The following is an 11,845-nucleotide window of genomic DNA, read 5'->3' on the forward strand; positions in this document are numbered from 1 at the left end:
CCAGAGCAATCTAAGAAGAATTTTTAAAACTTCCCGTGAACAAAGAATTTGTTCTAAAATGAGCTAACCTGACATCTGTTACCATCCCTAAAGATTCACTAGTGGCCTGCAGCACTGCTACCCTGGGGGCTCGCTCAAGGTCTATTGCAAAGGGGATCCATTTGGTCACCAATTCAAAAGCTGAAATGCAGCCTCCTCTCAGCTCCTGCTCAGAGGGTTTGCGAGGAAATGCTGACAGCCTGCTTTAAGGGTTTTAACTGGAAGATAGTTCAGTCGGTTGGCTATGCTGTAGTAAAAGTATAATTGCTATTGATTTGTTCTGATAAACAGACTTTGATCCCAGCAGATGAACTTTCCAATGGAAATTTGCTCAAACAGTGCAAACTTCAGCTTAACCACCCGATTTTAGGATAGCAAGCTATGAACGTCGTGCAAGAAAAGAGTTGCATTGTGGCAAGGTAGCAGTGGAGAGCAATGCAGAGACAGGTGTCACTTAATAGTAATTTTTAAGAGAGTAGCAAAGGAGAGATTATTGGTTTTTACATTGCTACAGCAAGAACAAATTTCCCAATAAACATGAAGAGAGACCCAGTCACAAAAGTAGCTCCTTTTCATAGTACATAAAACTAGTACAAAAAAAAAATCCCATTCTAAAATGTGTTAGCAATCTGTGTCAGCAGCTGGCAGTGGAAGTGTTTTATGGCGAGGCATCATTAATGCCTGAGTTACAGGACAGAACAGTAAGTTGTGTACAACTTAATTTGACATGTATTTGTTGTGTGACTTTGAGAAGGAAATGCAAAGATTTACCAATAGTGGATATTCCTCCCTGTTCTTTTCCAACATGGGCACCCAAGAAGCAGGTCTGAGTGGACTACAATGGATTGTTTTATTAGCTTTTTCACAAAATCATGGTTACTGCAGCTTACACAGAGATGTTCAGTTGATCTCTATATGTATAATTAAGGCCAGTAAGCAGTTTCTGTTTGGTAAAGGAAATACGTAAGGAAATGACCACTCTCTTAAAATCAACAGAAATACTCCTCTACGAAATTAAAATGTGGGATTGCAGATCCAAGTTAGATGTTAAAGCATGAGATTAACGTTTCCCACAGCGAAATTACAGGTACAACAGCTGATTAACCTGTAGCAGTGGCACTCTGTTATAGTCTGATCTATAAGAAATAAAGCAGTCTGTGACAAGTTAGAGGAAAAAATATTTTTGAGAGGCCAGTTTTTAGAGATACAGCAGCAGATGACAAGTAATGTGAGCAGCAGAACTACAGAAGGACAACCTGAGCTAGGTAAATAAAATGTTGCTTGGGTACTTATCACCTCTTACTTGAATTATTCTAGACAGAATCAGATCTACAGATTAAGCAAGCAGGCAGTTGTCTAAGACACCTAAACATTTGAGCTCTGATCACGGAACGATACACAACTTCCCTTCTGCTTAAGACAGAAAGTGCTGTAGAGCTGACAAAGAACTAGATTTATCTACTCCTGGGTTTATCTACTTTAAGCATTTCCAGTACAGATTCATTCCTTTAGCAATTTTAATTCAATCAGTTATGCTTAAAAAGCACACATTAAAAAAAAAAATCAGCTCTTGGTAAGTAGAAACAACATGTGTTGTTCAGGTAACATGGATAAATCTTTTTTTTTGTTTTTTTTTTCCCCAGGTGGAAATGTTCTCCTCTAGCTCATGCAGTGTAAATTAACTTGGTTTCCTATATAATTTTAACGATGCATCTCTGTTTAGAAAAACATGAATACAGATTTAATTTAGTTGGTTTGTCTCTGTGTTCTTGGCCACAGATGTAACACCAGACCAATGAAAACAGTTTTAGGTCATCCTGATCTGCAGTTGGGATGCTGTTTACTCTTGTGATTGTGCACCTCCTTTTGAAAAAAATACTTTACCCAGGACAAAATGGAGAAGCAAAGCACCACTAGTTATCATAAATAATCAGCATCTTACACATACCTAAGGCCTATTCCAACCCTGAGAGTCACAGGATCTCCCTTTACCAAAACATACGTACTTTTTCACACAGACACAATTATTTCAAATTTAAGTTTGTCTGAAAATTAGATGCCAGAATATTAAAATATCTTCAACTTACCATGCCCCTAAATATGCAAAACCCCGTTGCTAGAATGAGGTATGCAGCTAACATTAAATCTATTGGTCGTCTTAAGAGTCCTTTCTTCTGGACTTCCTGAACCACCTGCAACACAGAACATAACAACTACATCCCGGTTCCACGTGACATGTGTTTAACTCCGGATCAGTCACTACAAGAAGGGTGAAGCAGTGAAACACTATGATAGAAGCAGTTAGTGCTCAGTGACATTACCCTGTTTATCCACTGATGTCAGGGACAGAAAAATTTGACATCTAAAAAGGTGACTTCAGACTTCATAGGACGCAGTGAGGAAACAGTTTGAATAAACTCTAAAAATGGATGGATCCAACTAAAGACATTTCAATACAGATTAGTTTACTCTCAAAGCAACCTAAATCAAATTAACACTACTCTAACAAGGCTTTAAAACAGCATAACTAACTTCTTCAAAGTTGTGTCTGTTGTTAATCAGAATGAATTAATTTCCCTGAATGTCCCTATGTAGAAAAGCTTTGGAAATGTAGGTTTGTCTCAAATGTTTGAAGTTGAATCCAATGCACTTTGTCAAAGGACTGTTTGGAGGGACAGCAGAATGATGCTCCATCTCATTACTGACAGTGAATGCTGCTTTTCAGCAGCCTGGGGCACTATTGAGATCAATGGAATAGCACTGGCATAAAATAAAACTTTATGGGGCCAGTTGAGTTTTCTGCTGTGTTCAGTGAGCAAATAATATACTTAATATGTAATGCAAAAAGAGAGAATGAAGTGTGTGCGTGCATATGGAGCATGTGCAAAATCCTCCTTTCATTCTTTTATTACTGTATGCTACGTATTCCTCTGATGGGCACTGAAACACTTCTCTGCATCTGGATCTGATCTGCTCAGTGCCTCCTTTCCTCAGCCTCAGACCAGGAATCCTCCCGCTGCACCACGTGGGCAGGTGCGAGGGGTTCACACTGCGGTAGCAGAGGCCATCTAGATATCTAATGTGGAAGATGGCTTGGAGGAACCAAAGTCACCTCTTTGCCTACACAGTAAAACTTACAAGACCCACGGAAATAATTTGAGGTAGACTTTCAGCACTGTGTAGTCACAGAAAAGATCATAAGCACATCAGAGTATCTTTCTGCAGCTCAGAGGGAAAACTTCCCCATTTAGGTGTTGCTCATTTCCTCTTCCTTTTTATTAGCTGTGTGTTGGCATGCAGACAGCAAAAGAAAAACCTGATTTCCTTCCTGTTACACACTTGTGGAATTGTCTCCAAAGCACACAAAACAATAATTAGGATGTAGAGGCAGAGTTAAAAGCACTCGGGACCAAGATACTCACAATAATGTTATTGAAACAGGAGAACCAATCTTGCAAGCACAATTCCTGAGTAAAAACTGCAAGATCCCAATTGTAGTTTAACAAAAATAAGGCTATTTTGTTTTTTCTTTTAAGGGATCTTTTTCAGAAGAAAAAAGTGACAGCTTTTTTTGTTTTTCAAACACAAGTAATAGGTCTGTTTTGGCAATATGGTAATTATGACCCAGGCCTGTGCCACTTTACAGTATTTAAAGTAGTGTAGGAATGTTTATAACATTACCTGCAAAGAATATCTACATTCTAATATTTATTCCTATGAAAGACAAAGGCCTCCCAGGGCTGCTGAGTTGCAAGTCATTTTCAGATGTAGACTACCTAAGGATAATGGAAACTTTGAGGCTTGATATATTTTCTTTCCACTTTTGGCTAAGTGTGAATCTTTTTTATATATATATATAGGCATCCCTCATCCTTTCAAATGGTATATTAAATAAATGTGCATATTTACTGGGATCACAAAGCTACAATAGTACTTAGAGGTTTTGGAGACAAAGCCAGTATTAGTGAAAACAACCTTTGGTGCAGTACAAATTTGTGAAATTGCCGAGGTACAGATAACTCACACCTTTTTTCTCAATGTCTACATTTATGCAAACAGAATGAAAATGTAAAGCTTAAAAAAAAAAAGCAGAAGCAAGAATTTGAAAGACGGTATGCACTTTGCCGCCAGCCCTCAGCTACACAGTAATCTTGCCTTACCCTTCTTTTTAACGTAGCGAAGTCACCTCAATACATGCTAAAATGAATTACGTTAAGTCCACTGGCCGAGTAGAGCTGACCTGGCACAGGTTTCCCATTTATTGCAACCAACACTGAACTCTGCGCAGATCTCGCCAACTCTGCTGTTTCTTTTGTGTAGCAAGGAAGTGTGTAGGCACGCTTTGCAATTTCTCTCACTTCCAGGAAAAAGCTATTTTCCATAGCTTCTGAGAGGCTTCTGAGATGACCAGTTTTAAGGAATCGGGGATAATCTTGTGTGCTGTCCATAGAAGTCAGTCCCTTCAGAATTCATGTGCAAATCTGAATTTATGTCTATTAATTCTTTTAATGAATTTTAAATGACACAGACCTTTTCTGAGCTGATATACTTGTAGATAAATCTGATGGGTTTTGTAAATTCTGCAGCACAGGTTGGTTTGACGCTAAATGAAGGCATAAATCCACTTCCCTCCTATGCACCCACCTCTATTAGAAAACACCCAAAACTTGATTACCTCTTCTCTGTCCCCATGGTGATTTTTTTTTAACTAACTGCTTTATAATAATAATATACCAATTAATACCTTGGCCAACAGAATATACTTTGCTTCCATTGCTTTCATGTAAGTATTTTTCCTATATACTTGCACTATCATGTTTAAAAGCATTATTACATTTTCTTCCTGCATTTTTAAGACCAACTTTGAATAATGATAGCTAAAAAAAGTTTAATTTTACAGCTAATTGCAAATGATTTGTTGAAAGAGAAATAAATATTTTCAGGACTTACAATGATTAGCTAACTGATTAGTAGCATTACACAATTATTTACTGAAAACAATACCTAATTTAGGACTGAGAGAGTCGATATAAAAATAAGAAAAATTCCTGAGTAGTCGTGTTAAGATTTAAAGACATTTTAAGGTATACAGTTATTGAGCCTATGTATTTATACTCAGCTATGAAGCATAAATTAGCTGTGAAGATAAAATATGACTTCTAAAAAAGAAATTACTTAGGAAGGGTATGAGGTCCCAGGTTTTTTCTGTGACCTCCTGAGCAAGGAAGTTTAGCCAGAATTACTGATGCCTTTAAGTAAATCAGCTCAAATTGCTTTGGGATGGGACATGTGGTTTCCTGTAAGCCTATACAGGAGGGTAGAAGAGGGTTTGGCACCTGAAGTCGCCCTCAGTTTGCTTTTCATAGTGATTTGCCCTAAAAGTGCTGATTCTGCAGTAGTTCTTCAAACATCATGAGGTTGAACATCTGTCTACACCCCTCTTTCCTACTGAAGAATCACGGATGCATGGCTGAATGCTATCTTTCATACATTTCTGGGAAAACCTGTCAGTGCATCATCTGCTGTTATTCTGTGCCATAGGCTACGCCCCGTGCACACTGCCTGCCTACTAGCTATGGAACAGGAACTAACTCCTTCCTCTGTGTCTGTTGCAGTTACAGAATGAACCTGACTGAAACTCAGGAGCTCTTGTGATGCAAAAATATTAACTGATTATGCTACTTGCAACTGATATGGTGTGCTGTGGCAATAAACTGGCTTGCTTATAGCAACAAAGAGTTAAAGATCTGTTCTGTGCTTTGTACTGCAGGGATATTTAAAAAAAAAAAAGTGCATAAACTATTATTGGATGTTTTGATTGCTCAATCTTATTACAGGCCAGTTATTAAATTCAAAGGCAAAGGTCTAAGGAGTTTTAAGTAAACATTATTTTTACAGATTTTTTTAATAAGAAGTAAAAAGTGTGTAAATAATTTTCATATCAATTAATGAATGTCTTACCTATAAAATCTAATATTGCAGAATGCACATACAAAACATTATTAAATTACATGAAATCTGTAAGTCATCTGCAGAAGAATACTTTCCTGCAGAGCTTCTATAAGGATTTTGCAGTGCTTTATGAAGCTGGTATATTTTAATCAGCCAAGAAATTGAAACAAACTGAATAGATAGAGAATTACACCTAGAAATGAGTTCTTTACTCTAAACATGATATTCTTTTGCTTTTTCTTTATCCCACCATAATGAAATGGTCCTGCAGTGTAGATATTTTTACAGTGTCTCCACAGCCAGCAGCAATTGTCATAACAGTGAACAGTTACAGTACATTCCACACTCACCAAGGGACCTATAAAACGCAGTAGAAACAGCAAGCATATTTCAGTTTTCCTAACAGTAGCCAACACTTTAAATACAGAACTATTACCTTGACTGGAGTGTCGTGAGTCACCGAAGGTTGGTTATAAATTCGGAACCCAGCCCATATGGGAAGGCAAATATAAGGTACACTTAAGAAAAAAGCAGGACACACTTTTGTTCCATATTTGCCTGTTAAAAAATAATTATAAGAAGTATGAGAATTTATAAGCTGTGTTGCAGAAGAGTTTAAAAATATCCTGTGTAATATCAAACCTGCAGCAGCCATGGTACTGTAAACATAAAACATTAGAAATCACCGTTAAAGCAACACACATCTTGCTGAAAATCATGTGCTCAATAGCGGCAGCGTCACAGGTGACACAGAGCCTATCAGACAGGAAGCCGTTTTGGATATTCGTGGGGTTTTGCGGGGACAGGAAACCACCTCTGTCGCTCTACAGTAGGTAATCCTATAGGATGGGACAGCTTTGAAATCTCTTAATGAAACCTGCACTTCAGATGGAGACATCATTCTTTAAAAATTGGAAAAAAGGAATGTATACATTTTTTAAGATCTGATATTGCATTTGTTTTCCAAAGTCCTGATTTCTCCTCCAGGCCTGTGCTAATATTTGAGGACAAAACATAAATTCAGAGAGCTATCCTCAGCCCAGGTAAATCAGGAAAAACTGTGTCTTTTACACTGGCTACTCTCTATGTCAGAAAGGAAGGCAGAAGGCATGCTCTTGAGAACAAATTTCTCAGCCTTCCCTAGAGGAAAGAAGAAGAGATATTGTCACATTAAATCTGCTGACCATTTTCTCTGTGGTGCGTGTACATCTACAAAGGAGGGAACTGGACTGGCCCCAGGCTGCACCATGAATACTCTTCCTCTGTCATAAAAAGTGTAGCGAACTTTTCTAAAGCTGTCTACAGGATTTAGACACATGAACATTTTTCTCAGTTGAACACTTGTCAACTTTGCATCAATTTTAAGCTTTGCTAAAAAGGAAATCTTTAATTGAGGGAGGTAGTACTCTTAAAGGACCACCTGTAAGTAATAATGATGTAAAATCTTCTGTTACAACGCTCAGCCTCTAGCAGCACAGCTATGCATTGATTTATGTTAGAAATCTAGAAACGTTACATTTAGTTTGAAAATAGAATAACTTCCAGATTTCCCTTTTAAAGGTGATTTGGCTGCCTCTTGTAAACTGCTTGAAAGTCAGACTATTAAGTAAATTTTATGCAAAATAAGATTTATATTTTTATGATACTAAGACAATTATTGTCTCCCTGCTTAAATTAAACCTAGTTTGGATGAATGCTTTATGGGTAATACAAAATATTTTTTTTTCCTTGAGAACAATGAAAATTGAAAGGTTTGGGGTTTTTTCCTGGTCTCCATCTTCCCCTCCTCATATTTAAACTTTGAATTACTTTGCATCTCTTTACTGATATTCCTAAAATTCCTCTTTCGTATTATTGCAGAAAGGAACCAATACTGTAGTAAAATACAGATAGCCTAATGCTGAATTTAGAAAATGCTTCACAGGAAAAAGTCATATAAATTATGTCCTTACCCACAATGTTTCCAGGCATAAAGACAATGATGCTCATGATGATGGAACCTAGCCAGTAGAGGCCAATGGTTCTATAGCTTTGTCTGTTTAAGAAAGGAAACAAGTCATAATTATTGCGCCATCACAAAAAATCCACTACTCCAAATCACCCTCAAATATTATACTGATCGGCATGGTTGTATCTTAGTAAGTAAAGGTCTTAAAATCTGCCCCACAAGTCAACAGAGGATTCTTGCCTCTGAGAGGGGGTTATGGAGAAATCCTGCATTCATGTGAGAAGGGTATTACATGAACAGTACAGGATTTGTGCATACTTAGTTATTTGCTGTTATGTTTCACTCATCTGAAGGCTGACTGCTTGATTTTGTACATCACAGGTCGTACAAGCTATCAAATAATTATTAATAATTAATTTCAGTCTGGCAGTGCTTCTATTACAAGTGGGTACATTAGCCTCTGGAATTTAAGTACTTCTTTTCTCAAGATCTTCATTCAACAGCAAGAAACATAAGAACCTCTAGAAATAACCATTTTCTCTTAAACTCCATGGTGCTCTCTAAAATGGATGAGAGAACATCATCATGCTAAGCAATACATTATTCCTATCACAAATATGTTATTATTTTAACAAAAGGTTCTACACACATGGTTTTCATGTGCATCTTCTTTAAGCTTTCCTTTTAACTAACACAAAGCAGAGCTATGCTCTCTGCTGCAGAGTGAAGGAGGAAGACTACAACTCAGTGGATTTGCTGGTCTTATTTTGCTGAGAGATAGTGTAACTTGGTGAGGTTTCAGTTCCTGAAAGTAACAAAATTTTAATAGTGTTGCTTTGGCCTAAGACATGAAACAGTCCTGACAGAAAAATCTAAGTACTGCAGAGAAAAGAAAGCCCTTTGTAGGTTATATGAGAGTGCAAGCAAAGTAAACGGTAATAAATCAAAATGACTTACTCCCATGCAATAGCTGCCACCATCAACAGATACATCAGATAATGAACGGAGCCATCCCAATAGCAGATCACATGGCCATACGCAGTGTTCAGATATGGCTCACCCTAGGGAACGTTTGTTTTAAAAAAGATACAGTGATTAAAAGCAGAATAACAATTTATTAGTAAAGAATAGCAGGAAACCATTTCAGAAAAGTAACTGTTCTTCCACTCCAGGGATACAGTTTTTGACAATACACATTTCCAAGCACAAACTTGATTCAGGTAGGATCAGGTATAATTAAATCAGTTACAGATGCACAATAGAGTGCAAGATGAAAGAGAAAACTCCTATGTATGACTGTCAGCATTGTTCTGCTGTATTACGGAAATACTACTTTTCCATATTTTAATCATAGAAGCTACAAAATAAAGATATATTTAACATGGAACAAATAAAGATATATTTAGCCAGCCTAGAGCTCTACAACAGTATTGAATATGTTGATGACAAAGTATAACCTTGTAAGATCCAACTTATTTCATGCTAAAGTTCATGGAAATTTTTCAGTGACTTCAGTGACTTTCATATCAAGCTCTTACTGAGCTATTTTTGGTGGATGTTGGTATTCAGCAGCCAACAGATTCTGCTGACTAGGTATCTGGCATCATCATTTTTTAACTCTACTTTAATTCCTTTTAGTAGAGTGATGAGGCAAAAATAAAGGAGCAATTTTGTTTCCTTCTTGGTGACACATGGAAGTACTGCAATACTCATCCACTCCTCAGCGCTGAGTATCTATGGCTTCCTGCAAACGTGTACAGTCTATTCAGTTCCCACAGAAGCTAATACAGAACAGTGTTACTTCAACTAAATGAAACAATGTTGGAGCTTGAAAGGTATGCTATTTTTTCCAAATTAATCAGTGAATTCAAGTGAGGAAGGTTTTGTCCATAACAATAATGAAATAGGTCAAGGACCAAATTCAAGGTGACTCTTTTCAATGTGTTAGTGGCTGTTTTTTCTGTGAAAAATACTGTCATAAGCTATTTATAGTAAAGATTTTGTTTAGATTTGTAAGCCAAACAATTGTTTACCTCTCTCAAGTAATGAGTCATGAATCCATCAATAATTCCATCTTGTTCCAGTCCAATTATCAGATTCACTACACTGGTAAAGGCAAATACAGCATAAACTGTAATAATATAAAGGAAAAAAAATAATAAATTAATGAAAGACTTGGAATCACACGGTTACTTCACAGTCCAGTAAATTCAGTTAGGCAGAGATCTGCTGAACTAGATGCATCTACTTTGAGGTCACAGATATTTAGCATACAATATGATTTTCTCACATAGCTTAATGCTTTTTAATTAGTGGTTATTCATCAAATTTTTTTGGAAGCTTTTCTTAGGAATGTGAAATTCTGTAGGGCTGTAGGCACAGCCTACATGGAAAATCAGCATCTGCATGTAGCCTTCCAAAAATCTTGGTCACACGAAGTAGACAACCTTGACTGTAATCATCTCTTGGAAAGAAGAAAGAACAAAAAGGAGGAGGAGAGGGAAATGTGACTTGCCATTTTTGGAGGTGAGCAAGCAAACTGCATTAGCCACAGCACTCCATAGGAGGCCTATCTGGCAAGTTAGCGAGTCACTCCTTTGAGACAGGAAATGTATCTGTGCTAGGTTTATGTTATTTATTTCCTTTGACTTCAGTGTGAACTGAGAGTTACTGGCCTCACACAGAACACTGGGGACAGATGCCTATGAGTTGTGATGAGGAGGAAGACACAGAACAAATACAATTGGTTTGTACGCCGCTTTGCCTATCGCCCATCTTGTAAAATTTCAGGAAAGGGCAGTGTTTTTTCTTCTAGATTTTTGCTATAGGATAATCTAGATGTAAGGTTTCCTTTCAAAAGGTAATCAATATCTCTCTTCTTTTGTGGCCAAGTACCAATATAGAAATGTTTGCCCAAGTCTGCAGACAGCCTGAGCCAAGAGTTGGGGTGGTTTGAACTTTCTTATATATCACAAAGGTGAGTTAACACAGAAGCCTAATAAAAGTAGGAGAATTATGTAATTCAATCATAGGAAGAACCAAGCCATGGAGGCCATGGATCCAAAAGATCCAAAAATCCTAAATGAGTCCACTCAGGAAGAGATATGCCTGACAGGTCTACTGTGGTGCCTAAGTGCTGCTACAAGGAGGATCTTATCTGAGCAGGTATGTCCGTATTTCAAACACTTTCACAGCCCAACTCGAGTGTTATTGTTATTCTTTTCATACAGGAGGTCTGGCTTGTCCCTAAGCTGGGGACAAAGGTTCACAAGAAGCATGATTTCTCCTCGTTTTTTTCCAGTCTTTCTTGGCTCCTTAGCATCTCAGCAGACTGGGTTGGGAAACCATGCCTGAAATAACTGTCATATATTATAATTTATATTAAAAAACACTTTCTGAATTTAGCTTCGCTGTTATGACGACATACCGTAAAACAGCGGGTCTTTTGGTGGTTTTCTTTTGACAAGAACACGAGCCAACAGAGCAATAAAAACCAGAACCAGCAATCCAACTGCAACGATTGCCCAGGAACTGTAAAAGTATTAAAAAGAAAAAGAATTTAAAAGAAAGAGAAAGAGACAGAATTTTGCTTCTTCAGCTTTTCTTACCAGCTGTCCTCAAACGCACATACTCTTAAAGTAACTTTTAATACTTTAAAAGGCTGGTTCTAAAGTCCATCCCATAGGCTGTCATACTACTCATTTTATACTTTTGCAGAATTTATGTGCCTGTCTTTTCACATGTGATCATCTAAAAAAAGAAAATACAAAAATAGCTAGACAAACAACATATCCAGGAGTCTAGATTTGTCTGACTAAAATCAGTTTTCATACTGGTATCTGCAAAAATAAACAAAAATGATGGAAAACTTAAAGGCCAATGAGAGGTGAAAGTCACAAACACAGA

The 11,845-nt window shown here is 37.2% G+C and overlaps 1 protein-coding gene across 1 annotated transcript in view; it reads right to left on the minus strand.

The window, feature by feature from the left end:
• TM6SF1 (transmembrane 6 superfamily member 1) overlaps positions 1-11,470 on the minus strand; it is a gene marked incomplete at its 5' end in the record, with an annotated part of 18,488 nt that extends 7,018 nt beyond the window's left edge. The window contains 6 exons of the mRNA XM_010072662.1: positions 2,127-2,231; positions 6,428-6,549; positions 7,944-8,026; positions 8,897-9,000; positions 9,973-10,070; positions 11,367-11,470. Coding sequence (XP_010070964.1) covers positions 2,127-2,231; positions 6,428-6,549; positions 7,944-8,026; positions 8,897-9,000; positions 9,973-10,070; positions 11,367-11,470 — 616 coding nt within the window. The remainder of the gene's footprint in view (positions 1-2,126; positions 2,232-6,427; positions 6,550-7,943; positions 8,027-8,896; positions 9,001-9,972; positions 10,071-11,366) is intronic.
• Positions 11,471-11,845: the final 375 nt, after the last annotated feature.

Source organism: Pterocles gutturalis, unplaced genomic scaffold (assembly GCF_000699245.1).
Source record: "Pterocles gutturalis isolate BGI_N339 unplaced genomic scaffold, ASM69924v1 scaffold23232, whole genome shotgun sequence".
Taxonomy (NCBI): Eukaryota; Metazoa; Chordata; class Aves; order Pterocliformes; family Pteroclidae; genus Pterocles; species Pterocles gutturalis.